Genomic DNA, 24,932 nt, shown 5'->3' on the forward strand with positions numbered 1-24,932 from the left:
ACGGGCCACACATGTTCTACGGAGTAGCGCCACTGGGCAAATCAGAGCCAAGCCAAAATTAAGCCCGCAAAAACGACGTATCACAAAACGTATCCCACCTGCATGAGGACTTTTCTTCCTCCAATAACATCCATCACATACTAATTCTGGGCCCGTTCCTCCTGCAAACACCTCGGGCACGTACACGTGAATGTGAACAACTCCTGAGTTTTCTTTCGACGTGCCTGCAGGTCAACGTATTCAGACAGGTCGAAGTAGGAGGTACAACACTCCTCGCCTGGCGCGATGTCCCGCAGTGCAGTCACCATCATTCGACCACGGTCGTCGGCTTGGTGTGTCACCTACGTGGTGGGTTGAGTTAGTGAGCGACAGGTCAACTTGGGGACACGCAGTTGGGCGGGAAGTGGGATGTGTACTTACATTGGGCGCGCAAGAGTGATTTGCGAGCGTGATGCGCAGAAACACAGCTAGGCCGTACTGCGTGCCGCGCTCGACGCCCGGAGATTGGTGTGGGATGATCTCCGTCGGGCCGGGGCAAAGTTCGAAAACGTTGGTTTCCTCGGCGCAGATCAGGTCGACGAGGGTATCGAGGTCGAGGGTTTCCGGGAGGAGCGAAGATTGTAGCAAATATTTTTCGGCTAGAGTGGACCAGTGTTGAAGCTGAGATGTAGGCCAGGAGTCACGGTTGCTTCGGAGGAGCTGGACGCCTTTTCCAGCCGCTAACGAAGCGATCTTGGAATGTGAGTTGCTGGTGAACGTTGGTTGGCGTTGTGCCTTGGAGCTCGAGGTACCGGGCTGCAAGGAGTCGGATGATGATCCAAAGCATGTAATAATCGTGATCGCCGAGTTCCTGGCGGAGAACGGGGCTGTACTTCTTCAGCCAGGCGCACTCGACGTCGTGACGGGCCTGGTCTTCATCTTTGCAGGACTCGTTACACCACCAGATATCGAGAGAGCAACCAGTCTCGCATGTAACGCTATTTGCTGCATGCCGGGAAACGCGTCGACTGCAGCCCAGGTTGCTGCAAATGGAGTCGTCGCCACCCCCAACGGCCACGGTTGGCAGCACGGCATAGGGGAGGTCGGCCATGAGGAGCTCTCCAGCGCGGATAGGGCCATTGGTGCTCAGAGTTCGGCCTTTGAGTGGGTTGTAGGTTTGGGTCAAGTGTGGATGGAGAAAAAGGATGGCTTGATTCAAAGGATTGGCAAACTGGGTCTTGCGGACCTTCTGGCCGAGAATGCTGTAGAGGTTAGTATGGCTTGACTAGTTGTGATGCAATAAGAAGGCAGGGATTCAATCGTCATGGCTGTTCCCAAATTACAGCTAGTCCCCTAAGGATATATGAAAGAATATCTTGAATATACCTGATATCTCCGTACGCAGTACCAATCGTTGAAGTATCTTCTTCAGTCTTGGAAAGCTGGTAAACTTGGCCGATGGTAGGCATATTGAATTGAAGAATAGAAAAAGCTAAAAGTTTATGATAGTTTGAGAGATCGTGTTCCGATGTTCCGATGATGAGCTCTCATTGCACCGGCCAGGAAGCCTATTTATAGCCTCATTTAGCAACCAGAAAGGACTTCTTTCTGACGCCACCAGCCACCAAAACGTACTTCACAGTAGCAGCTTGGCATGTAGAGCATGCAATCAAGATTTTGCATCAATCATGCAAGCGATTAAATTCTGTCATCGATGTGCATGCTCTCTGTCGTGATCAGTTATTCGCCACATCTTGCCTAGCAGAGATCCAACTTTGATGATCATACGCAAGGCCTCGGGCTTTGAGTCTCGACTTGTTCTTGTTCTGGACCATTTGTGGGTATGCATCTCGCGCAACGGCCAGCATGATGCCCTCGGTCTCTGAGTGACGAATCGTTTGGCATTCTTACACCATTGCAATTTAGGTACAGGCCTAGATGCAGGTATTTCGGGATCTGTTGACTCTATACTTGGAATTGTGCTGTTTCCTACGACAGATCAGGTTGGGATGTAAACCTGTCACTATGTTTGCTTCGGCGCGATTGTGCTGGATGATCCGCTTCCGATGTAACCTCGTCGATTCAGCCCTCATTTGAGTGGATAATAACCTATGGATGGATGAACCTTCAATTATAGCGCGTTGGCAACGAAAATTCTCCCTTTCAGTCACAGCCCTTGCTTTTGTGGCTATTCAGCCATACATAGAATTCTTTTTCTTTACTTTCTCTTTCCCTCGACGTAGAACAATGGTATGGTAGAAATGTTCGACTGGGCTTGTAGAGCTCGTAGAAACCTCCAGTTAAAGACTTGAGGACCACACCACGACACAGATGGGTCTTGGCTCATGAAGAAAGTTAGATTAACTCATTCTGCAGGCTACACAACCAGGTCACAAATCTTCCAGAGATGCCTACACGAGAGTGCCACGACAATGCTGGTGAGTCGTCGGGATTGCATAATTCCAGACCTTTGTATTGCCCGAGGGATTTTTCAGATTCCCATAGCTGGCCTGCCATCGGTATTAACGTGTGACACTAGTGTGTATCTGAACCTGCATTTCTTAGATGGTAAGCTCATGCATTGCCACTCGGGGTTTGAAATGGCATCCATCAGTAAGCGCGTTGGGCGACGTGCTCGGGGGGCTCCATGTTGCAATGCCTAGTAACTGCACCGTTTTCTGCTGCTCGCCAATCATTCTACCATTTTTTGGATGAGTGCATCCGAAGTGGTGCCTGGGCTTGCAAGGCGAGCTTTCACTGGCCGGTTCTAGCTGCAATGCTACATGACTCGGCAGGATCCACCGGCGGGCCGACCCCGGGGATTCCTTCCAGCTAAGGGACCCATCGGCCGTGAGGGGTTGGCAGTCCAATCTCCGTAATAGACACTAGTTGACCTCTTGCATAATTAAGGCGGTGCGGAGTAGCGCTTCGGGGATACCCTAGGAAAGTATAATGGCGGTCACTATTAATATAAGCAAACCTGTTTTGGCCGCCAGATGAGATCGCTCGATCGACGTAAATGAAGATGGTCACTAGTGATTCTCTTGCTTTCTATTGTCAGGTAGCCTTTGAGCAATCGTGCTTGGGTGGCGTTTGACAATTGAATATTTTTCCATATCACAACTGCGAAGGCCCAATCAACAGCTCATTGCACAAGCAGCTCGGAGTTTACTTTGATTATCAATCCCCCACTATGGCAACCACAGTCACCACAGTTACCGGCACTCCGACACCAGAACCACCGCTCAAACTCGAATTGGCAACAATTGAGGACGTTCCTGAGCTGGTACGCCTGTGGTACAATGCCTTCAGCATTCCTTCTCTGCTTGCTATCTGGCCTGACACTCCGGGAGTACGGCAGTGGTGGGAGTCAGCCATTCGCTATGACATGCTACACAAGCCACGCGAAAAATATCTTAAGGTAGTTGACAGCCAGACTGGGCGTATTGCCGCTTATGCCAAATGGTCCCTTGAGACTTCCAAGGAGCGTGGCCCCCGGTTTCCCCCTTGGCACCCGGACATGGATGCCCGTCGTAATGAGGAATTTTTTCAACGACTGGAGGATGTTCGCAATCACCTTGTTGGAGACGGCAGGAAAAATTTCTGTAAGTTTGCAAAGTCAAAAGTCTCACGTGTAAGTATCTGACCTATCTGTAGATCTTGATATGCTCGCGACGCATACCGATTACCGACGCATGGGAGCAGCGCGTTTACTCCTTATATGGGGATGTCAGGTAGCGGATCAAGAGGATGCTCTAATCTACATTGACTCGAGCGAAGCTGGAAAACCGACCTACGAGCGTTTCGGTTTCGTGGTTCGGAGCATGACCTGCGGACTTGCGTCCATGGTGAGAGAGCCTCGGACTAAGGGGGAGTGAAGTAGATGATCTCCATGGTTTCTCTATGGCGTTAAGTGTTGTAATCAATTACTATGTGCTCTGTATAGGCTCTAGATGTCCCAGTGAAATTCTGGAGACGGCTATGCAATGTTCCGGCGGCAGATAGTCTTAGTGTACTGGACTGAACGCAAGGTCTGCTATCACGAGGTGAAAGCCTTGCTGTCAAGCGTGACTATCGTATGTTGAGACATTCACTGCAGCCAGGCAGCTGTCAGCTGATCCTTCGCCTTTCTTCCTGCGTGGTCTCCGACCACCACCTCTTCCAACAACCACCAACCATCCTCTTGAGATCAGATAGATCAGTTCCATATATCCTTGATCCTTCGTCTTGACATCGTATACTATTGCAAATACTTTGTTGCCTCCTATGGGTCGATATTAAATGTTCGGGAATCTCTTAGTCAATGAAACCTGGACCTTGTCCTTAATTCTGCTCGATTCGGGGTTTGGGTCGCAGACAGAACGGCAACTCCGACGCAAGTTGTGCTCCTGTATGTCGCCACCATGCACGTACTAATTGTGTGGAACATGGGAGATACGGCGTCATCAAGCCATGCTGTTGATAGTTCATGTAACCAAGCAGAGTCATTCCTGGCTGCACACGCCCCATCAGCAAAGTATGAAGGGATCAGAGAGCGGGCATTCATTCAGATCCATCAGATCCATGAAAGAGGACCAAGTATTAAAGCATCGCTCTAGTTCAAGCCCAAGAGCTTAAAGACACATGTCATAGCATTTTTGTTAGCCTGAAATTGCGTGGCCTCAGTTAATTCCCTATCATTCTTATTAAAATTTGTCCTCGCAATGCGTCCAATCCTTGACACCCCGCAAAAGATTTTGTTCCTCACCACGCAACAGCCCCATACGATAAGGGCAGAATGGCCATTTTATCAGAACTACGATTTGCCTGGTCTCCTCATGGAAAGAGGAGCCCAGGTCACGCTCAAATGCTGGATGGATGAGGATATCCTAACAGTGCTCAGTCAGTTCGATGTGGTCACCTTCCTTTGGTGCAATGAGTACTATAAGCATCCCAAAAAGTTCTTCGCCTTTCTTGAAAAAGCGGAAAAGTCGGTGTGGAGCCTGCCAGATGCCCCTCTGTCCAACGTTCCTCGCATCATTAACAACACCAAACTTGTCCGGTGGAATGCGGACAAACGGTACTTGCTAGATATGGAGCAGGAAGGCTTCACTATTCCTAAGACCAAAATTGTGGACCCTCGGAAGTACAGCGTGGCTGAATTGAACGCTCTGGTGCATGATTTCCTTCCATCAGAGTCTGTGGTCTTGAAACCATCTATGTCTGCATCCTCTACGCTAACCCGGCGGATCACAAACACATCAACACTTTCCCCGGATGACTTGACCTTCCTCGAGCTTTGCACTCTTGGGGGTCTCCGGAGCTCTTTGCTCATTCAGAAGTTCGAACCTGCAATTTCAACAGGAGAGTATTCCTTCGTTTTCGTGGGTTCACATCTTACCCATGTCATGCTCAAATCCCCCCAAAAAGGAGACTTCCGAGTTCAGGACGAGTATGGTGGATCCGCTAGGCTAGCAAACCTCCTCGACATCAAGCTACAGAGTCTCCAAGCGGTTCAAAACGTGTTCAACTCACTTCAACGCCGCTTCGGATACAAGTCGACAGAGGGTGTGAGCTCCGGGGAAATAGGCTACGTGCGGATTGACGGACTCATCACGGAGGATCGGCCATTTGTTTTGATGGAGATCGAAGCCATCGAGCCCCATTTGTGGCTTGAGACCGGAAAAGGGATCTCTGATATGCTTTCCCTCCTCTTGGAAGCATCATAAGCCCTCGCCTGCCTTTAATCGCATCAGCGCTCGTTATGTGTAGACTGGTGGTTGCTGTCAATTATTGCATGTGGTGTGGATGGAATGAAAGCGCAATGTTTTCACGTGGATAATAGCTAGCGTTAAAACTGTGTCAGGGTTAGCAATCATCACTACTACGAACCTAGCAAACCATCGGAATTACAGATGCTTGCTCACCTTCATGCCAAGTACGACCACAAATCCAGGCTAGCGTGATTCCTGACATAAATCAAAGGGAGTATGATCAATTGCCTAAATGCTGTACCCGTTGATTTATCGTAGTTTAACCGGAAACCCGCATTTTCCTGGTCTAGCAGTAGAACAGACAAAGCTCCGCAGCAGGATAGATAAGGACCTACAGCAAATTCTGCAATACGCGTTAGGTAGGGAGGCAGATAATTTCATCCTTTTCACGTCGTGTCTTGGCTTGTACCTTACCTTCGCATGAAGAGTACTTCTGGGAGGGATCAGTCAAGCGTAGAGGACACTTGGGCGAAATCATAGACCAGACTTGCAAGGTGGTCACAGCATTGATCACAATATTAACAAGTGGCAACAAGAATTGCTAACTTGGGAAATACGACATGGCCCTGTTAGGTTGCTGGTATCACTCTAATGGGATAACGTTAGGCTATGATCTTCTCGTCAACAATTTCAGTGATGCAAAGCCCGTGGCTTGTGTTGGCATACGTTTGTCTTCCCAGTACAGCCAAAAGGGGTGTGACGCCACCATTCGGATCGCCAGTGGGAGATTGCCAATTCATTCAGCTCCAATCGTCTCGTTGGACCCAGCCACTATGGGCGTGTATAAGACCTTCCTATTATCGCTTGGTTCATCTTTTATTCCGCTCAAATATGTAGAACACATAGCCGTCAATATTTGATTAAACCAGGATAGGTCACCCTTTTCATCATTGAAGTTGCATGTGACTTGCGAAAACGTAGTGGAAAAGCTTGGATGCGCTCAAAATCTGTTTGGGGGGACTAGACTAGCCGCATATAGTATGATTCGATAGCACGGCGGTAGAGGAATGGGGTCGCTCAGGTGTGTTTGATGGCACCATCGGACGCCACAGTTGACATGGTTGGGAGGGATAGTGTGTCCGGAAGACGTGGCCCGGAAGTTCTGCTAGGACTCAGAAAGACGAGACGCAGTTTCCAACGTTACCCATATTTGTTTAAACCATACCGTTCAAAATGAGAAGCATCAATCGAACCCCAATGGCAGAGGAGTGGTACATAGTAGGAAGGTAGTACTAGTAGCATCCAGGTAGGAGCATCATGACGCTATGTGCGTGTTATGGCGAGGTGGGCGGGTAACTAACAAATTATTGGTACCTTTCAAGGCACAAGGTAATAAAGGCTATCCATCACGGATGGGTCTGTGGTAGAACATGGCCACTTAGAAGCCCCTGGCACGATCGGGGTTTGCTTTGAAAGGTACTAAATAGACTAGTACGCTGCAGCTTGTTTATAATCCCGGGTCGAAAGAGGAGGTAGCTCCACGCAGTACTAATACTCCTTGGTAATCATTAACCCTGGTGAGTGAGTGACTCATGAACATGGGGAATAGTAGCAATTAATAGTTGGTGTGCTAAGAATTCGCATACCACTTGCGGGGTAAAGATGTACTGGTACTACTAGTAATAGGTGACTGCCTACTTCTGTCGCACGGGGAGATGGGGTGTAGTCTGAATTGTGGTGCTCTTCTCGTACGTTGCTGCTAGTATCTGACAGCCTCTCAAACACTAGTGGCACATGGTGATAGTTGCTGGGTGTGATGATGTGGTCGGCTTTACTACAAGTATCACGACTGCAGTGGTCATAAAATATATCCGGGCCGTACCCTATGCTTTCACACACGAGCACGGTACGGTAACTGAGAAATGGGTTGCCATCAGTATTGCGCGGCAATGCAAAGGCGAGATGATAATCATTAGATGAGACTACCTTAATCTCACGGAAAATTATGATATCATGTGGACGGTGCCTCCCACGTTTCGAGCCTCAGAAACTTGCTGTCTGACCCACCCGTCGCCTGCCGACGGGAGAGCTGAAGCTGAACGGAACCAAGCAGATGAGCTGTGAGATATGAAGGTCCTTGATAATGCACAATATTCCCGTCTCCTTATATAATCACGGCAAGATGGCCGAGTTGGTCCAAGGCGTCAGGTTAAGGTCCACCTTAATACCCAGCTTCACAGCTTCCTGATCATCGTAAGATGGCGTGGGTTCGAATCCCACTCTTGTCATTCCTTTTTTCCCAAGTTAACTTTTTGTACTGTCTGACGTCAATCACATTCCCCTCGCCTTTGTTTTCGCTACTTCGAAGTGAATTTACTCAATTCCGAGGTGGGCTGTGGCACGGCTGCCCACCTACCCACCCACAAGTCTTGGTCTACCGTTTATTCCCTTCATCACCTATGGATGATTGCAAGGCTACAATCGTTTCATGCAGTTTGCTTCACCCCACCAACAACCAATAACCTTTCATCTGTTCACAGTGACAATACGGCGAGCGTAATGTCCATAGCAAACTACGTCAGTAGTTGAATGCATCACCACCAATGCCCCAGCAAGGCGTCAGCGAAGAAAACATCGATAAATAAATCGCCTACATCAGACGAGCCACAACAATCACCATCCATCCTGTCCTGAAATCACAGCACCACTATAGAATCACAATTTCCCCCCTGCACCACACCCCGCATCTAAGCATCCTCCATGATCCATCATCCCCCTCAAAACACCCACCTTCTCCTCCCCCACCAACCCCACTCCCGTCAACCTCTCTAGTCTCTACGACCCTCACCACCCACCCCTGACAATTCTCCCTCACCTCCCTTCTACTCCTCGCCCTAGGCGGCACCGCACTCCCAGCGATGCTCTTCACCAACTGTGCCCCATCCCCATCTACCTCCCCCCAACACAAAAACATTACATTATTCCTCAATCTCACTCAACGCCACCACCCCCTCCGACGGCTCATAAACCATAAACTCCGCATCACCCGTAACCTGGTACACCTGCACGGGTTGATCCTCCCGCGCCACGAAAAAAGACCAGTGGAGAGGTTTACTTACCTGGTCCCTGCTTTTCCTGGAAGAGGGAGAGGAGATAGGTACTATTAGTTATCCGAGTGTCTTGCTCAGGTGGCGGAGGGAGAGTTTCGGGCGTTTATTCAATCCATTCGGTTGTTCCTTTTCGGCGGTAGAAGTGGTGGTTGTCTATGGTAGGAGGTGAATTATTGGGGTGGTTGGGGTCGGGTAGGGAGGCATTCCTCTTAGGGTACTAGTAGGAGAAGTACCCAGGGGTGTGTTTGGTTACTTTGTATAGATTTAAAGCTTATCTGAGGGGCCGCCTGAAGGTTGGGTCGAGGGGTAAGAGATGGGTGGGGTGGTGCCTGGGAAGGTGGTGCGAATGATAGGCAAGCTTATTATTGATTAGGCTGACGAGTGCAGAGTAAGCTATTAACTCTCTATGACGTGTGTGCCTTCTATTATTTTTTGTTCTGATTTGAATCCATCTTAGTGTTGCCACTTCTACCAAGCTTAAGCTACAGGAATTATGAGTGCAAGAAAAGATTTTCTTCCCTATGAAGCAAAGAAGGCAACTCATTTTTCACCCCTTGCGTTAGTGGTGTAACGGTAACATTCAACCCTTCCATGATCTCCTGCGAAAGCAAAGATTGAAAGGTTGGGCCCTGGGTTCGACTCCCAGCTAACGCATTTTAAATCATCTATTTTTGCACATTGCGCAAAGTGCGCGTTGCTATTCTAATCTCATTCTGATTAGTGAGACTTCTTGTTCTTGTCTCGCTAATGATACATATCTCTGATGATGTGACTCATGCCCTGTGCTTCCCATAATAGCCATACGCCCCGATCAACTGTAGTCTCTGTGCTACTAGGATATCATTTCGTCATCTTCCGCAAGGTCGAGAGCCTCCAAGCTATCCTCTTTCTCCAGGAATTTGTCCATTTCAACGGCTTCATTTCGTAATGATCCTGTCAGAACAGCAAAATTGGGATACAGGCTGCTGAGTCCATTGCGACCCTTGGGCCCCCAAATCTCCTTCTCGAAATCTAGGAACAGTGTATCAGTCTCAGGCGGAAGCTTTACTCCAAGCCTCTTGGCCGTGATTTGAACAGTTCGTAATGTGCCCCTTGCAAGAGGCCAGCGTCGAGAGGCCACTTTTGCTGCCACACAAAGATTGATAAATGCCTCTTGGTTCGCTAACACGTCAAGTTGGCCCATTAAAGTAAACATAGACACTGCAATCCAATGAATATAACATGCCGGAAACATATCAATGCCCCAGGAGGATCGATGTAACTCCATCAAACCGGCGATGTGACGAGCAGAAGAGAGAGACGATTCTTGCGGCCCCCGATGCTGATTCTCTGCCCCATGCTCTGCTGCTTTGGCAAGCTCCGAAATGGTGATACAAATATTGTGATAATACATACTACATTAGACTGTTAATTAAAGCCGAGGACCTTGTCATACATAGAATTGACATACTGTAGACATAATACATGAGGAAGGATCACACGCCCAGTTTCGATCCTGAGACATGTTCGGAGAGATTTCTCCCACACCGCAAGACGTTTACGGACTTTGATTTCCATGTCTTGGATCTCATTGGGCGGCGGCTTCGTAAAACTGTCAAAAAGTAACGTGCACCAATCGTCAACGATGGCTGTCAGGTCAGATAAGCTGTGGAAATAGCACATGTAGTGCGCCTGGAGACCATCGTTGTCGTGCGGATAAGGGTGCCATAGCGGGTCATCATTGTCATGAGTACTTGGCGGACATGGACGGCTAGGCTTTTCGATCAACGGCGGCTTTTGGTAAGCGAAGGCGCTTGCGCTGGTAATAGTCAGTTTTACTTCACACATAAATTCATTGAATAACATACATTGTCATGTTGTACAACCCCCAAAGAGTAAGCTCGATAACTCGTCGTATGTCAGATGCCTCAGTAAGAGAGCCGGAGGATACTGTGCGAAGCGTGCATTCAAGCTCTTTCGCAGCATAAGCAAGCTGGCCCTGGTATATCCATCCCCGTCTGTCTTTGCCCATTAAGCATGCACTAAATCTCATCATCAACACTTCGAGGTCGTATAGAAGTTGAAAGACAAATGGGTCGTACCAAGTTGACAATACTGCTAGCCCTTGTACTGTGGCTATGGTTGAATGCCCATCTTCTTGTTCGAAACATCTCTTTGCTTCTTTGTAAAAATGTAACCCTCGCGTAGACGGATCATTCGGGACTTCGTACGCCTCTGCGAAGTCAGAGTATGCCTAATTGAATGGGTATGTCAATAACATGTCTAGTAGAAGGCGGCGTCTAATAGAAGTGGTCGGCGGCTTACACAGGCATCAGCCAAAATGGCATTGACTAAAAAGGGCGAACAGAACTGGGAACTGAGCTTGGCTGTTTTCATGTCGCGTATAAATAGATTTTGATCAAGGCAGGGAAAGCAAGGATACCGCCATGTGAAATAAATGGAAATAAGGTGTGAAACAAGGTGATCATCATCGGTTATTCTAGTCCAGGGTATTGCGGGTACGCGAAAGACAGGTTGATCGGCGAGCCGCTTGATGTTGAGCACTCTCCGTGGTATCTTAACGACAAACTCATCTGACAACCGGACCTCATCTACTGTAGAATCAAGGGTACTGGTAGCGTTGAGTTTGTCCTCGCAAAATAGTTGAAGTTCTTCCAACGAGGCATTACTGCGAATCAACTGCAATAGGGAATGCACCCGTGTGACGCCACCATTTCGTAATATCTCCAGCACCTGCACGAACAGATCGCGGTCGCCTTCTAAGCTGTCGATCTTGCGTTTAAGGTGAATTTTTCGGCGAGAGTCTGTTGCCTCGTCGATATTGCATTCGAGATCGTGCTTGACACAGGAGTTGCATGGTGCTGTTCCGCTGCACTGGAGGAGACGCAGGGTTAACTTCGTAAACACTCAAAGTACATAGGATGAGAAAATGTGGGAACAGACCCTCGCCTTCTTGAGGCGGCAATTTGAGCAAGCTGTAGAAACCTTTCTCGATGAAACTCGTGGCGCGGGGTCCTTAACTGGGGCTGCAGGGGCCAGAATCCGTTGCTTTCTCTCCGAGGTCATAGATTAGATATCTTCCAGCCTTATTTCACCTGGTGATAATGGACGTCCTAGCCTCCAACTCATAAGAAAGTGATAAGCATGATAGATAGTGTGAGGTAGACAGTCACGCAAGTTTATAAAGGGCGCCTGCCTTGCTGGATTTCCAAATTCGATGCTTCTTTCTCCGCGGCCGGTCATGAGGTGGTCATACTGGCGGGGACGCTAACAAATGGAAATGACTTCCAGCCAATCTCCCGCAGGCCCACAACGGCGCGGAAGGCACTACCAGGCCAATAATCGTCCAAGTTATCTTGTTGGCTTGACCGGTTCCTCACCATTTCCTTTCTCGGGCAATTCGTGAAAAGGTACATCCGCCCTGAACAAAGCCATCCGCCTATCCGCCTATAGACTACGTGCTGCGAGTGTTGCCTCTTGCGTCACTGCCAGCTATCAAACTTGGGACGGGATGTACGGCGAGTGCCGCCACCTCCGAAGCTATCGATCGCACAAAACGTGCCCAAAGGAGAAACATTCCAGAACTCCACTCAAAATCTAACATTCTAAGCTGCTCTTTGTGGGGCGTTCCACCGCCCGAAATTCGGTTTAGCATGTTCACAAACTCACACAGCTCATCAATCCCTAATTGTTTCCTACTAGTCAGGAACTCTTCTCGGTGGGCCCTTTCTGATGCAGTGGTCTCCGACCGACCTACAGGCATGTATTCTAGAACCGTAAACTAGTATGCTGTGTGGCCCCCCAGGGTTCAGTCGCATTATTCTTGTCCATGATATGATCGACGATCTCGTCTCCACTGTATTTTGAAGCCTAGACCATAAAGATAATGATCGCGCAGCTCTGTTGAGTCCATATTTCAATATTTAGCCGAGACTTACCCATGAGTATCACGATCTCGCTGTACTATATGGGGCCTGAATCATGGCTGTGTGCCGTATTTTGAGTAATATCTTGTTCACTTGGGCCTACCATCCTCTTCAAATAATGCCTCTCCAGTCAAGAAGAACTCTACGTGAGCAGCGAACGAGAAATTATGTCTTAGGAATGACGTCTCGTTTCGCAGACATAGATGCGTCGATTGGGCAACACCATCGACCCTACATACCCACAACGGCACCATGCTTCAATGACCCAAGTCAAACAACCGGAAGAGTACGGATCGCCGATCGGGATATTTGACACTAGTGATGCTGATATTCCCATAAGCCTACACTCCTAACCATGATCTTGCCTCTTGCTTGAGTTCTTCATTATTTCGGTCGGTAGACTCGTTCGTCTCACATAAGTGGACAGGTGACTTTGTTAGTCGCAGCATTTTTATAACCCATCGTTTATATATCCCAGTGTAACCTGTTTTGAATAATTGCTATGCCTGACGTGAAAAATAATCCTTTTTATCGGGGAGTATCTCGACGAGAACACTGGTCGGTTGGGTTTTAATGTCCACGTAGCCCGAAAAAAGCGAAAGGTAAGAGTAACTTCTTAGAGGCGAAAGGAGCGACAAAGGGTACTATGATCTAAATAGGAGCCAAGAGGACCAATGAATGAGACAGATGCTGTGCATTTCTGATTGGTATCAGAAGTATAACCAGATGAGGGAGGAAGAAGAGCAGGAGACAGCAGAAAAAGCCAAGTTGCGCCCATGTACTGTTTACTGAACGCCGAGTTTCCAATAAGACACTGTTGTCCATTGCTGCACAACACTGCGGTGATCAGGCCTTATCAGCTTGGGCTGCCATTGTTGACGGGCTCGGAGATACGGAGCACGTTGATCTGATGGCAGATTTGGTATTACCTGCTCTAATAGGGGCCAGAGTCGTGTGCAAGATGTGACCCTTTCTAGGGAGCCAATTGTCCACGGGCAAGGTTGCGACAGAACTTCAAGGACCTAATACACTGTCCGAGCTCAATCGGGCGAAAAACTTCTCGATAAGACATACTCTGAAGATTCCACCCGAATCACAAGGAGCCAGGCCACGAGCGACTAATGCGAGGCACGAATAAGCCCAGCCCCAGGCTTCGGTTACGCTTGATTCTTTCTTACCACAGATCAGTGCCAAGTGCTCAGGTACGTCCGAGATATATCGCTACCCTGCTTAGTGGGCTACATCATAACCCCATCGGTGGTGGCTATGGCACACAAGTAAATGCCATTGGTGCGCAGCCAACCATAGCCTCGGCCGTAGGCTCCAAAACTGGCATAATGAAGCTTTTCCCGGGGCGGGGCGCCTTTGCGGGTTAGGAAATATCAAGCAACCCCTAAGTTTCGCCAAGCTGTGCATATCATGTAAGACGAGGCTTCGATGGTAACCGAACCTTGCAGTAAGCCTCAGCCTGCAGCTAATCTCTAGTTTACGACAAGATTCCTCAGTCGGGGTTAATCCGGGAGTGGTGTGTCCGCAACATTGTGGGGGCTAACGGCACCCCGCCACTCGTCTACCCACTAGTGCCACGCGTCAGTCAAGCAACAATGGGGCCAAATTTCAAGAACCAACATGATGAAACATCGTGCTTGGATATCATTGAAGCTTGGAGTGCCGCGCAAGTGCTCTGATAACAGTGGTAGACATAGATCTCAATTTTCGCCCCTGTCAATCGCTTTGGGGGCGTAATACTTACCTGCAATATTTTGCCAGAGTCAGAGATGTTGTCAATGGGAGCTAGGAGAAAGGCGCCTTTGAAGACACACCCTGAGAGGTTACCCTACTTCGCGAATGGGAGATAAAAGGATGCATTCTCCCCAAGACTGAAATCAATTATCAACAGCAACAATAACGAGAACAAGCAATCATTCGCATTCATCTCTCATCCAAACTCTCCAAAACAACAGTGTACATCCTCTCTACTTCAACAAAAATGCAGTTTCCTCCTTCGCTCATCGCAACTGCTGCTCTCCTACTCACAGCTGCCCCCCAGCTAGCATCAGCCCTCTGGGAATGCGACAGCGGACTCAGTGACCTAGGAGTTGAGCCCGCCGATGGCACTTTCTGGGTTCACTACACCTCCGTCCGCGATAGCAACTACCAGCCTAATGGTGAAGGTTCCGTTGAGCCATGGGTAAGTTCTCACTATTGCCCTTAAAACGCTTCGTGTGACAAAGGAATCTAACAGCTCTACTCGGACAGATCCGCGTCTGCAACTCCAAGGACGGATCTTGGGAATCCGCCAAGTTTGCAGTGGTCTGCACCAATTTCGAGGGCGGGAGTTCACAACAGACATTCGATGCCTCCAGCATTGGTCTTACTCAAGATATTGCCGTTTACAACGGTGAAGGATGTGATTATGATGCCAGTGACCTGAAGGGCGGGTACATCAAGTACGGCACCACTACCAAGTCTTTGCAGGATGGTTGTGGTGAGAGGGACCATGGAGTTACTTGCGAGTTCACCTATTAAGGAGGCCAGATAAGTGAATTGGAATTTGATGTATGGGGTTGGGAATCATGTACTATAGACTATTAATCCAGACCTCAAAATGGATTAGAGATCAAGAATTTGATCAAATTGCACAAATTTCGTGGATATAGTAGATTTATAATGCTATTGAATATTTGCAAGAGTAAATACTAACTCGCCCAATTCAATGTTCTTAATCTAAGTAGCTTGAATCTCCCAATTCCCAACCATAAAGCCTAGTCATCCGTCCAGTCTAATAGAGTAATAAAATCGTACTACAAAGCTATAAATATCATATAAACACCTAAGCATCACCGATATCCAGACCTTCATACCCCACAACCGGCTCAGGGGCGCGAACTGCGCAAATAGTATAATTACCCAAGATGCGATTACGAAACCCGGCTTCGCAATACTCAAAATAATACTTAATAATTCATTAGCACCCTGTGGAAATCTCAAATAAGGGATCGGAGAACCTCACCAGCCAACGCCGTCGATAAGCCTCAACTTCCTTCGTGGAAGCCTCAGGATGCCGACCGCAAAAGTCCGATCGGATATCTTCCCAATTCGCAAGAAAATTGTCCCTCCATCCGAGTAAGGTCTTCCCGTAATGAGGGCCTGAATTGAGCACGGAAGACACTTCTAGTGATCCTTTACTGCCATGGTGCAGAGACTCGAAGAGAATATTCGGGGTGGGAAGGTATCCGCCCGGGAAGACGTAGCGGTCGATGTAGTCGCCCATCCGGGGGTTTGTTTCGTGGAACTGCCAAACCTCAGATATTTCATTCTTCATGCAAGCTTCAAGTGGGAGAGTATAATACCGGTTGTATCTTTGTTATCCCATCAATAACCAACACACCATCCCGAGGCGGCAATAATTGCGAAATCACCTCAAAGTACTGATCCATATACTCAGCCCCGACATGCTCGAACATCCCGATCGAGATGACGCGATCGTAAAATCCACTTTCAGGTCGGGGCGCGTTGCGATAATCGCACAGCAAAACCCGAATGCGGTCCTGCAGACCAGCATCGCGGATGCGTTCGTCCGCAAGACTCTTCTGTTCCTCAGACAGAGTTATTCCCGTCGCTGTGCAGCCGGTCAGTCGCGCTGCTTCGATGATCAAATCTCCCCAGCCACAACCGATATCCAGTAAGTGGTGAGTTGATTGAAGGCGCGCTTTCTTGATCATGTAGTGGACTTTTCGTCGTTGGGCTGTCTGAAGGGGCTCTGTCACGTCCCTAGTGAAATGTGCGCAGGAGTAATTCAAGTCCGGAGACAGGAAGTTGGTGAATAGTCCGTTGGAGGTGTCGTAGTGGGATGCGATGTTGCTGCGCGCATTTTCAATGCTGTTTTTCGGTCGCCACCATTGAGCTAGACGGACGATGAGATGGAAGGGTGAGCTTCCCGAGTCGAGCGTGGCACGGTTTAGGATGTATAGCTGTTTGGCTGGTGTCTTAGTTGTTCTGCGGCGTTGATTTGTGAATATGGAATGGCTTACATCGAAGATCTTGTTCAGTTGATCACATTCTATTTCTTGGAACATATAAAATTCCGCAAACCCCTTGCAGGTATTAATTGTTAATAGCAAGCCCCTCATGAATCTGCCGGATACGTACCAGATCGAAATCGAGAAACGCCCTTTTCCAAAAGTTCACATCTTTGACGCGGACAATCGCTTTTTCGGAATCTGCGATTTCCGAGTCATCGTACAGTATTTTCTCCTCTTCGCTAACATTATCGATCAATTTTACCGGGGCTGAAATTCGCCGTAGGGTGTCTTGCACCAGTCGAAGAGCATAAGACTGGAATGACTGGGTGACAGTAGTTAGCAACATGGCCAATGTGATACCTAATAATGTGGAATTCACCTATCATTCGAACAGGGGTGAGCACTCCTTTATAAAATGGAACGACGAGGTTCTCCAATAATCGAGCCACACAATGCTGATGCGGTATCTGCATTAGTTTCCTGCTCTAGTTAAAATTAGTTCTTCGTAATTCTGCAAGCCAAGATGAATTCATGGTCATCAAAGACGGTGATTGAGTAACAGAGCCCAATAACGTGTGCTACGCCTAAAATATCCGTCGATGATAGCGGCTAGTGATGCAGACGCAGATGCAGCTTGACCTGAACGAGAGAGGTGATTGATCTGACTGCCAACCCGGGCGAGTTGCATTGCCGGCTTGACCGACTCAGGCTTAGCGTTATTGGGTCCCATCGGGTCCAAGCGGCCCTGAAGACGGAGATATCCGCAGCTATTCTCTGTCCACTGATGAGGAGAACGCTTAGTACGGAGTAGCCAACAGGGACAACCCGGAGTACCTGAACGAGCCTGGGAGTGTAGCCCCACGGCTTCTGATCTTGAGTGACAGTGGCGTAGCAGGGATTGTACATCCAGTTACACAAAATCAATTACTCACATGACACGACTGAAGCATTGTGTTAGTCATGCGGTTCTATTTCTCCGGGTTGATTTGCAAATCTTTCCCGTTAAGAATTCTACCAATATAATTTCCTCGATATGCAATATTGTCTATCCTCAATGGGTGTAGTCTACCTGTGTAGACATTTCCACCAATTGTGAGCTGCCAAGACACATTAGTGATAGGCAGTATTTTTGTTAAGACAAACCGTTCAGATGGCAGTATATCTCGATGAGGAATTCAACAATAAAGTCTTAGGCATGAAAGTATGTCTGATGCATATCATATCATCTATCCCGTGGTCTACTCAGATCGGGTTTGTCGAGTCTGCAGGTATGCTGGTCTAGATGGGTTTGGTTTTGTGCTCTACGAAAAGAGAAAGAACCAAAAAAAAAAAAAAAAAAAAAAAAAAAAAAAAAAAAAGAAAAGAAAAGAAAAGAAAAAGAAAAAGATAAAAAAGAAAAAAGAAAAGAAAAAGGAATTTGGTAGAAATAAAATAATAATAACTAAGGAATAAATAAAAAGATAGGCCATCTATAAATAAGGTGGCCGAACAGCATCGGTGGGGAAGGCGAGACGCTCAGACACGTCATCGCTTGTTTACCTGCACATTAGCTTAATTAAATACAGGCAACGGCATTTAAGCCCTACCATTCTTGTTCACCTTCGCAACTTTTCTCTTCTATTCTGAGAATCCACAAGAATCCCAGCCACGACTCGCAATGTCGGTTGACGATTATCCCTTCCGCCACTCGCGGCCTGTTGAGGCTAGCGAGCTACCGGATGGCTATTTTCATATTATTCCTTGTCGCCTAATTTCTCCCCCTCTTGACAGCAGCGTCATCGACAGGGCAAAGGATGACTGGAGCCGAGCTGTTGGTAAGGAGCTCTCTGTATCCCTTTTGGACGAAAAAGACTTCTCTAGTTTTCCACATGTATACCCGGAATGTCCACCAAGCAAGAGGGGTTTTATGCTTCAATTTGTTACCATTGCCACGTTGTGGAACGGTATGTCACGCTTCTTCCGTTCCTGTATTTGAACAGTGAGTGCAATAGCTTAATGGAGAGAGTACAGAAGAAATGGCCACACTTAGGACTGATGAGGTGTGTTATGTGTCTTCCCCACCTATCCTGCCTCAATCCGGGTTTATGCCACTGCTTTTATTATTGACCTGCGCCAGCACCAAGCAATTGTGGATGACCTTGCCTTGGCAATCATGTCTAGGGTCAAGACGGGCACCTCAATTGCATGCGATTATAAAATCAATAATATTTACTATAGCGCACTTACAGGAATACTTCCGCAGCTTGGGTGCCGAGATGATGAGCAGAATACTGTTCTGAAAGAATTCCTGGCGATACTGCGATCTCAGCCGATGCCCTCTCTGAACCAAATAACATTTGATGCATACAAAGAACAGATAAGTAAAAGTAATGCTGGAATGTAAGTGTCTAGGGTTGCGTGGGGTTGTAGCATAGCGTTGACATAGGGTAAAGGTTCGCTAAACTGGTCATTCCTATCTGTCACGACCTACATATCAGTGAGAATGAACAGGCCTCGGTGGCATCACTCATCAAGCTTGGTAGCTTGATTACCGGGCTAGCCAACGATTATCAAAGTTTTTATAAAGACTTCGAGGAGCATGCCACAAGTGGAAGTCTTGATGTCATACCCAATGCAATGGCTGTCCTGATGGCCAACTATGACTACACGGAGGAAGAAGCAAACAGCATTCTGAGAAGAGAAATTCTGTCGCTCGAGCGACAATTTCTTACAAATTACGATGATTGGAAAGCTTCTCCGGCCTTTAAGTCAGCTGACCTGCGTGCATACATGGCCCTCTGGGTCACCAGTGTTGGAGGGACATGTTATGCCCAGGCTATGTCACCGAGATACCATGGACTCAAGCTGAAGACGACTGCAGAAGACCGAGCGCAGCTTGTATGTCGCAACAAGAGAAACTACAGACTCCATGGCTATCCTCCACCAGCTTCATTTAAGCAATCTTCAGAGACTCTCAGAAAAGACGGTACGAATTCTTCAGCCGGAGGTCAGGGGGACATTTTAGCGCCATTTAAGAAGGCATCGGCGGAGCAGGTAAGAACTTCTTTGGATCTAGTTCTGACACACTACTGACAGCAGAAGCTATGTATGGCTCCGTACGAATACACTAGATCAACGCCCGGGAAGCAGACGATTTCAAAATTCATCGAATGCCTGCGGTCTTGGCTCCACTTGCCGGATGATTCGGCCTCTGTCATAGAGCACATCACAAATATGATTTTCCACTCGACCCTCATGTCAGTATTACCCTCGCTGATCGGCCATTGTATAAGCTCATGCCAGCCAGGATCGACGACATTGAGGATGACTCAATGCTCCGTCGTGGGAAGCCAGCCGCACATGTAGTGTTTGGTAAAGCTCAGACTGTCAATAGCGCAACCTATTTATACGCGAAAGCGACTCGTGACCTAGACCAGCTACAACAGGACGCATGCAAAGCAGCCTTTCTCGGTCAGTAACCAACAAAGCCTACTTCAAACCCTTTCTAAACGTTTGCAGAAGAACTAGAGACGCTTGCCCTTGGGCAAGCTCTTGATCTTCACTGGAAATTTCAGAAGACGTGTCCGACAACGGGCGAATATCTTACTATGGTCGATAACAAAACTGGGGGGCTCTTCAGGATGACATTACGCCTTCTGGAGATTGAGTCGAAGGCGGAGCCGTGCCCTGATCTTATGCAACTCATAACGCTGATGGGAAGATACTACCAAATCCGAGATGACTACTTGAATCTGACGTCAGATGAGGTATGTACCTAGTAGGATACATTGAGTGAAAGACAGTTCTGACATGGCATAGTATACCGGAACAAAAGGTTACTGCGAGGATCTCTCTGAGGGCAAATTGTCCTTCCCTCTTATCTATGCTTTGCAAAAGAGTCCCGAGGCGGATATGCTCCGGGGGCTGTTGTTCCATCGAGAGAATGGCCATGAGCTGTCGCTAGATATGAAGAGCTATATTGTCGCTGAGATGAGAAAGGTAGGTAGTCTTGCACATGCTCGAGAAACTGCATTGCAGCTGTTCGATGCAATGATGGGTACGTTGGAACGAGTTGAGGCTACCCTTGGTCCTAACAAAAGATTGAAGGCATTATTGCTATGGTTAAAGCTGTGATATGAGCGTGGTCTGTCTGTGTCCACCCTATTTCAAACGCTCTGGCTCAGTTCGAACGCTCACTGGGCCTTTACCGGTGAGAAGGGTACCAAGTGAGCAACACCCTGAGCGACTGCATCAAAGCGGCCAAACCCACATAGGATAAGTCACCTTAGGCCTAGAAGATTAAGTCAGTATTGAGGCCTCAGGGAAAAGCATGGTTATACCTAGCCTATCAATTGTTTTTTGTACCCAACCGTTAAAGACTTTGCATTGCTATATTCTTCCAACAAATTTGCCGTAGAACTACAAATATCTAGGGCCCTACGAATAAGGGGACTCTATTATCTTGCTGCAGTCATTATTCAAGATCACCTGCCGTCCGAGGGCATTATTTAGAGCATTAACCATTAAAGATGCCCATTCAAGCGATCACCTGTCAAAGGCAGCTTTCCAAGACGAAACGATAGATACGACTGTCCTACAATATACCGATCCTGATTCCAGACCTTATATTCCGACCAATTGCGCCCGACACCCAGTGTCATGTATAATGGCAGGACATGTTCCTCGGTCGGATGAGCGTCAATCCAATCCTCACGTTCTTGGAAGGCTAGAAACTGTGCGTCTCTTTCGCTGGGGGTCGGGGCAGACAAGGCCTTCAGAGCCGCATCTTCTATTGATCTAGCTACTGTTGTGTCTGTTGTTCCTTCACGCGTAGCTCGGAGGTTGTGGACGATCATGCCTGATCCAATGAGGAGAATGCGCCCGGGTCTGACGATCGATTAGCTTTTCTTTCAGCATACGGAAATTTCAAAGCTGAATGCATGAGTTGAATGTGAAAACATACAGTGACGAAAGTGCTTCACCCAGCCGAACGTGTGCATTCAGATCATTTCCTGCGTAGGTGGAAATCTGCAGGATGGGAATATCCAGTTCGTCTTCTCCTTCTGGAAACATGAGTTTGAAAGGCACCCATCTGGTTTCGATTAGGCCACTTGTCTAGGTAGATCGAGATTGTCTCGGCTTCTCAAAAGCGCAGGGGAAGAACTGACATTCCATGATCAAGATCACGCTCCACTCCCCTCGCTTTAATCCCCTGATCAAGAAGATGCTGCAATACCTTCTCTCCTAAGGCTCTAGACGATTTGTGTGCGTACTGATACTCGAAGACGTGGGGGAATGTCGTGTGCCAGGAAGGGCCCAAGTCATGCCACACTTTGGTGGGTTCCTTTAGGTTCACTGTGGCATAATGTTTTAGAGAGTTCCAGGAGTGGGTCCTACATGTTAAATCGTTTACCTTCAATAGCATCACCTTCGCCTTGAAAATGGCCGCAGGTGATGACAATTGCTTCCGGTTTCAGGGCCTTGATTTCCTTGCCGATCTCGCGGAGGTCTTGTTGGACGGGCCCGTAGCCGGGTTTGAAGAGGATGCTCACTCCTCCTGCTAATGTTTAGTAAACTTGCTGTACAAATTCAAGACATGAGGCTCCCACCGTGGCCGATAAAGTATGTCGGGAGTTTCTCGTTCGACATGGTTGACATCGCTGCTGCTTCGGCGTTCCCTGCGGCGCATATGTCCACTTAGAGAAGCCGAGAAAAAAGTGAGAGAATATAGAGGACAAAGATAAAAGGCGGGGCTGAGGGTCAATTTTATATGCCATTATCTCTATTTGCCAGTCTCGTGGAAACGCACGTTAGCGTTGGAGAAAGCAACGAGATTGGCTCGTTTGGGGCAGAAAGTGGAGAGGTCTTAATGATTTAGCCGCTGGCTGGATGGTGGGCGATGGCGATTGATAGGTGAAGATTGCATCATCATCATCACTACAATGGTCCGTATGGAATGATCCAGGCATACAATATATGTATAGTGTACAGATCCCATGATGGGTGATATGCCGAGCCGAGAGTGGCTTTCGACTTAGGGTCTCGACTCGAGGTGGAACTACACTATAGTAGTACGCGTGGTCGCATATTTGAAGAGCCTGGCGGGGGCAAATATTAGCTAAAGCGGACACTTACATTCTCTGCAGGATGCAAACATAATATATATGCGAATACGATGATAGGCTCGTACCCCTGGGAACTGCAGATCGTGGAGAAATGCTCGCGATGATTTGCACCTATCACAGCTGGGCTTCGTGCACGTCGGGGTAAACCTACCCCGGGAACTGAGGGGTTGCATGTCATGGTCCAGCCCTGCAGCCCAGTATATTTACGTGCTTGTGATTCAGTTACATTTGTGGTTTATCCTGAAGACAGCATTCTCACCGAGTAATCAAGCCATGGCACCTATAGCGTTGAAAATCCTCCTCTTTACCTCTCTCATTGTCCCTTCCATCTCGCTATCCGACCAAGCGAGGAATGGTCATGCAAGAACCATATGCGAAGTCAAACCAGGCGGATCCTCAGAAATTGATGATGTGCCTGCAATTGTCGACGCGTTGACTACCTGTGGTTCCGGTGGTCGGGTGATATTCTCAAATAACACTTACCATATCAACTCCGTTATGAACACGACATGGCTCGATGATGTGGAGATTGATCTACAGGGTACACTCTTGGTAAATAAATTACCTATGTATGTAATATTAGTTTCTTGTTTGTTTCTGACAATGACAGTGGAGCACCAACATCTCCTACTGGCTTAACCACTCCCTCCCCGTCGGCTACCAGAATCAATCCACTGCCTGGATCTTGGGTGGCAAAGACATTGTCTTTGAAGGACATGGATACGGAACATTCAATGGAAGTGGCCAAACCTGGTATAGATATGTTGGATCGACGTCGAATTACCCACGGCGACCGAACCAGCTGACGGTCTCGGGAGCAATGGGCGCAGTCTTCAAGGGGTTGCGATTCGTGCAGAGCCAGATGTGGTAGGTATCGTTATTCATATTGCGCCATCTTGCTAAATGAATGCATGTAGCTAACAATACAGGACAATGTCTATCATTCACACCTCGAACTCGTGGTTCGATTCCATCTACGTGAACAATCTGTATGATGACGGCGGTTCAGCACGTTAGTACCGTTCCGCATGTTGAATCGGGATGCAAGTCACGCCTCTGACCCTATTTAAATAGAGAACACCGACGGTGCAAATACTATCTACAGCAAAAACATCACATTAACGAACTGGGAAGTCGTCAACGGTGATGATAGTATCAGCACGAAAGCCAATTCTACAGATATCACGATCGCAAACTGCACCTTCACTAGCGGCCTAGGCATTGCCATCGGGAGTATTGGCCAATATAATGGTGCTTTTGAGACTGTTGAACGCCTTAAAATCTCAAACATCACATATGAGAAGACAACTCATGCCGTGTACTTCAAGACCTGGACGGGTGACCAGGTCGGATACCCGCCTAATGGAGGCGGCGGGGGTTTGGGATGTACGTCCGCGTAAATTTATCCAAGTCCTTTGTTGATTTTAACCATCCTACCATGGCAGATGCATCCGACATCGTCGCAACCAACTTGAAGACCAACAACCTCAAAGGTGCTCCATTTACAATCTCTCAGTGTACGACGTTCTCTGGTGCTTCAGGGAACTGCACCAATTCCAAATTTCAGATTCGCGATCTTGTCTTCACCGATATCTCTGGAACGACAGACTCCTCAGATGTTGCGAGCTTTCAGTGTAGTGCTGTTGCCCCGTGTGAAGATATCACTATCGAGAATGTAAGTTTGCGAATAGCGGGGAATACGACCCATGCAGAAGAGTATCTGTGTGGGAATGTGGATGGGACCGTTGGGTTCAATTGCACTGGAGATGTGTGTGTTGGGTCAAGTGCTACTGGGGGATGTTAGCCTAGCAAACAGGTTCTCGTTGAGGCGCTTCAAGATTTCCAGTAGCATAAGTACTGAACAGCTTGGTTCAACATCGTCAGTTGTGTATGTCCAGCTACTGATGTGATTGATTAGAATGTCAGCAAACCTATTTGGTTGCCAACGTAGTTATAGTAATTAGATGTTGATGTTGATGGGAATGTACCGATTGCTGATTCTGAACGCCTCCAATATAATAACGAAACATACAAACCCATTATTGTTTTAGCTATAGAAGACTTCAATTCTATACCTGAACGTAACCAGCCCTTT

General features: G+C 47.8%; 15 protein-coding genes and 2 non-coding genes across 17 annotated transcripts; 10 read left to right on the forward strand and 7 right to left on the reverse strand.

Moving 5' to 3' along the window:
• Positions 1 to 16: 16 nt before the first annotated feature.
• On the reverse strand, positions 17 to 1,448 carry An03g01920 (uncharacterized protein; the record flags this gene model as incomplete). Its single annotated transcript, XM_059746938.1, has 5 exons — positions 17 to 32; positions 142 to 341; positions 421 to 748; positions 792 to 1,241; positions 1,366 to 1,448. The coding sequence occupies 5 exons, from the start codon at positions 1,446 to 1,448 to the stop codon at positions 17 to 19; spliced, it is 1,077 nt and encodes a 358-aa protein (XP_059600244.1).
• Positions 1,449 to 1,757: 309 nt separating this feature from the next.
• An03g01930 (hypothetical protein) lies at positions 1,758 to 2,858 on the forward strand (the record flags this gene model as incomplete). Its single annotated transcript, XM_059746939.1, has 5 exons — positions 1,758 to 1,857; positions 1,912 to 1,982; positions 2,369 to 2,498; positions 2,594 to 2,652; positions 2,775 to 2,858. 5 exons carry the CDS (start codon positions 1,758 to 1,760, stop codon positions 2,856 to 2,858), a joined length of 444 nt encoding a protein of 147 aa, XP_059600245.1.
• A 314-nt stretch (positions 2,859 to 3,172) lies between these two features.
• An03g01940 (uncharacterized protein) lies at positions 3,173 to 4,003 on the forward strand (the record flags this gene model as incomplete). Its single annotated transcript, XM_001390058.3, has 3 exons — positions 3,173 to 3,584; positions 3,637 to 3,827; positions 3,926 to 4,003. 3 exons carry the CDS (start codon positions 3,173 to 3,175, stop codon positions 4,001 to 4,003), a joined length of 681 nt encoding a protein of 226 aa, XP_001390095.3.
• A 679-nt stretch (positions 4,004 to 4,682) lies between these two features.
• On the forward strand, positions 4,683 to 5,687 carry An03g01950 (uncharacterized protein; the record flags this gene model as incomplete). Its single annotated transcript, XM_001390059.1, has 1 exon — positions 4,683 to 5,687. The coding sequence occupies one exon, from the start codon at positions 4,683 to 4,685 to the stop codon at positions 5,685 to 5,687; it is 1,005 nt and encodes a 334-aa protein (XP_001390096.1).
• A 163-nt stretch (positions 5,688 to 5,850) lies between these two features.
• Positions 5,851 to 6,210, reverse strand: An03g01960 (uncharacterized protein; the record flags this gene model as incomplete). The annotated part of the gene is made up of 3 exons (XM_059746940.1): positions 5,851 to 5,927; positions 5,974 to 6,063; positions 6,147 to 6,210. 3 exons carry the CDS (start codon positions 6,208 to 6,210, stop codon positions 5,851 to 5,853), a joined length of 231 nt encoding a protein of 76 aa, XP_059600246.1.
• Positions 6,211 to 7,262: 1,052 nt separating this feature from the next.
• Positions 7,263 to 7,961, reverse strand: An03g01970 (hypothetical protein; the record flags this gene model as incomplete). The annotated part of the gene is made up of 3 exons (XM_059746941.1): positions 7,263 to 7,658; positions 7,740 to 7,808; positions 7,893 to 7,961. 3 exons carry the CDS (start codon positions 7,959 to 7,961, stop codon positions 7,263 to 7,265), a joined length of 534 nt encoding a protein of 177 aa, XP_059600247.1.
• Positions 7,849 to 7,960, forward strand: tRNA-Leu (AAG). Its single transcript has one exon. It is a non-coding gene; the product is annotated as a tRNA-Leu (tRNA).
• Positions 7,962 to 9,338: 1,377 nt separating the features above from the next.
• Positions 9,339 to 9,436, forward strand: tRNA-Gly (TCC). The gene has a single exon. It is a non-coding gene; the product is annotated as a tRNA-Gly (tRNA).
• Positions 9,437 to 9,614: 178 nt separating this feature from the next.
• Positions 9,615 to 11,848, reverse strand: An03g02000 (uncharacterized protein; the record flags this gene model as incomplete). Its single annotated transcript, XM_059746942.1, has 7 exons — positions 9,615 to 10,139; positions 10,178 to 10,186; positions 10,310 to 10,580; positions 10,630 to 10,803; positions 10,864 to 11,015; positions 11,087 to 11,656; positions 11,726 to 11,848. The coding sequence occupies 7 exons, from the start codon at positions 11,846 to 11,848 to the stop codon at positions 9,615 to 9,617; spliced, it is 1,824 nt and encodes a 607-aa protein (XP_059600248.1).
• A 173-nt stretch (positions 11,849 to 12,021) lies between these two features.
• Positions 12,022 to 13,157, reverse strand: An03g02010 (hypothetical protein; the record flags this gene model as incomplete). The annotated part of the gene is made up of 4 exons (XM_059746943.1): positions 12,022 to 12,203; positions 12,284 to 12,550; positions 12,812 to 12,939; positions 13,063 to 13,157. 4 exons carry the CDS (start codon positions 13,155 to 13,157, stop codon positions 12,022 to 12,024), a joined length of 672 nt encoding a protein of 223 aa, XP_059600249.1.
• A 238-nt stretch (positions 13,158 to 13,395) lies between these two features.
• On the forward strand, positions 13,396 to 14,396 carry An03g02020 (hypothetical protein; the record flags this gene model as incomplete). The annotated part of the gene is made up of 4 exons (XM_059746944.1): positions 13,396 to 13,486; positions 13,569 to 13,671; positions 13,892 to 14,079; positions 14,194 to 14,396. The coding sequence occupies 4 exons, from the start codon at positions 13,396 to 13,398 to the stop codon at positions 14,394 to 14,396; spliced, it is 585 nt and encodes a 194-aa protein (XP_059600250.1).
• Positions 14,397 to 14,698: 302 nt separating this feature from the next.
• An03g02030 (uncharacterized protein) lies at positions 14,699 to 15,237 on the forward strand (the record flags this gene model as incomplete). The annotated part of the gene is made up of 2 exons (XM_059746945.1): positions 14,699 to 14,899; positions 14,968 to 15,237. The coding sequence occupies 2 exons, from the start codon at positions 14,699 to 14,701 to the stop codon at positions 15,235 to 15,237; spliced, it is 471 nt and encodes a 156-aa protein (XP_059600251.1).
• Positions 15,238 to 15,676: 439 nt separating this feature from the next.
• Positions 15,677 to 17,079, reverse strand: An03g02040 (uncharacterized protein; the record flags this gene model as incomplete). The annotated part of the gene is made up of 3 exons (XM_059746946.1): positions 15,677 to 16,038; positions 16,100 to 16,805; positions 16,861 to 17,079. The coding sequence occupies 3 exons, from the start codon at positions 17,077 to 17,079 to the stop codon at positions 15,677 to 15,679; spliced, it is 1,287 nt and encodes a 428-aa protein (XP_059600252.1).
• Positions 17,080 to 17,883: 804 nt separating this feature from the next.
• Positions 17,884 to 19,116, forward strand: An03g02050 (uncharacterized protein; the record flags this gene model as incomplete). The annotated part of the gene is made up of 3 exons (XM_059746948.1): positions 17,884 to 18,001; positions 18,371 to 18,676; positions 18,773 to 19,116. 3 exons carry the CDS (start codon positions 17,884 to 17,886, stop codon positions 19,114 to 19,116), a joined length of 768 nt encoding a protein of 255 aa, XP_059600253.1.
• A 233-nt stretch (positions 19,117 to 19,349) lies between these two features.
• Positions 19,350 to 20,846, forward strand: An03g02060 (uncharacterized protein; the record flags this gene model as incomplete). Its single annotated transcript, XM_059746949.1, has 5 exons — positions 19,350 to 19,766; positions 19,809 to 19,969; positions 20,020 to 20,183; positions 20,232 to 20,479; positions 20,532 to 20,846. The coding sequence occupies 5 exons, from the start codon at positions 19,350 to 19,352 to the stop codon at positions 20,844 to 20,846; spliced, it is 1,305 nt and encodes a 434-aa protein (XP_059600254.1).
• Positions 20,847 to 21,235: 389 nt separating this feature from the next.
• An03g02070 (uncharacterized protein) lies at positions 21,236 to 22,361 on the reverse strand (the record flags this gene model as incomplete). Its single annotated transcript, XM_059746950.1, has 5 exons — positions 21,236 to 21,599; positions 21,676 to 21,827; positions 21,949 to 22,067; positions 22,126 to 22,269; positions 22,322 to 22,361. 5 exons carry the CDS (start codon positions 22,359 to 22,361, stop codon positions 21,236 to 21,238), a joined length of 819 nt encoding a protein of 272 aa, XP_059600255.1.
• Positions 22,362 to 23,008: 647 nt separating this feature from the next.
• On the forward strand, positions 23,009 to 24,641 carry An03g02080 (uncharacterized protein; the record flags this gene model as incomplete). The annotated part of the gene is made up of 5 exons (XM_001390070.3): positions 23,009 to 23,389; positions 23,448 to 23,704; positions 23,767 to 23,849; positions 23,912 to 24,223; positions 24,283 to 24,641. The coding sequence occupies 5 exons, from the start codon at positions 23,009 to 23,011 to the stop codon at positions 24,639 to 24,641; spliced, it is 1,392 nt and encodes a 463-aa protein (XP_001390107.3).
• Positions 24,642 to 24,932: the final 291 nt, after the last annotated feature.

This window comes from Aspergillus niger, assembly GCF_000002855.4.
Source record: "Aspergillus niger supercontig An03".
NCBI lineage: Eukaryota > Fungi > Ascomycota > Eurotiomycetes > Eurotiales > Aspergillaceae > Aspergillus > Aspergillus niger.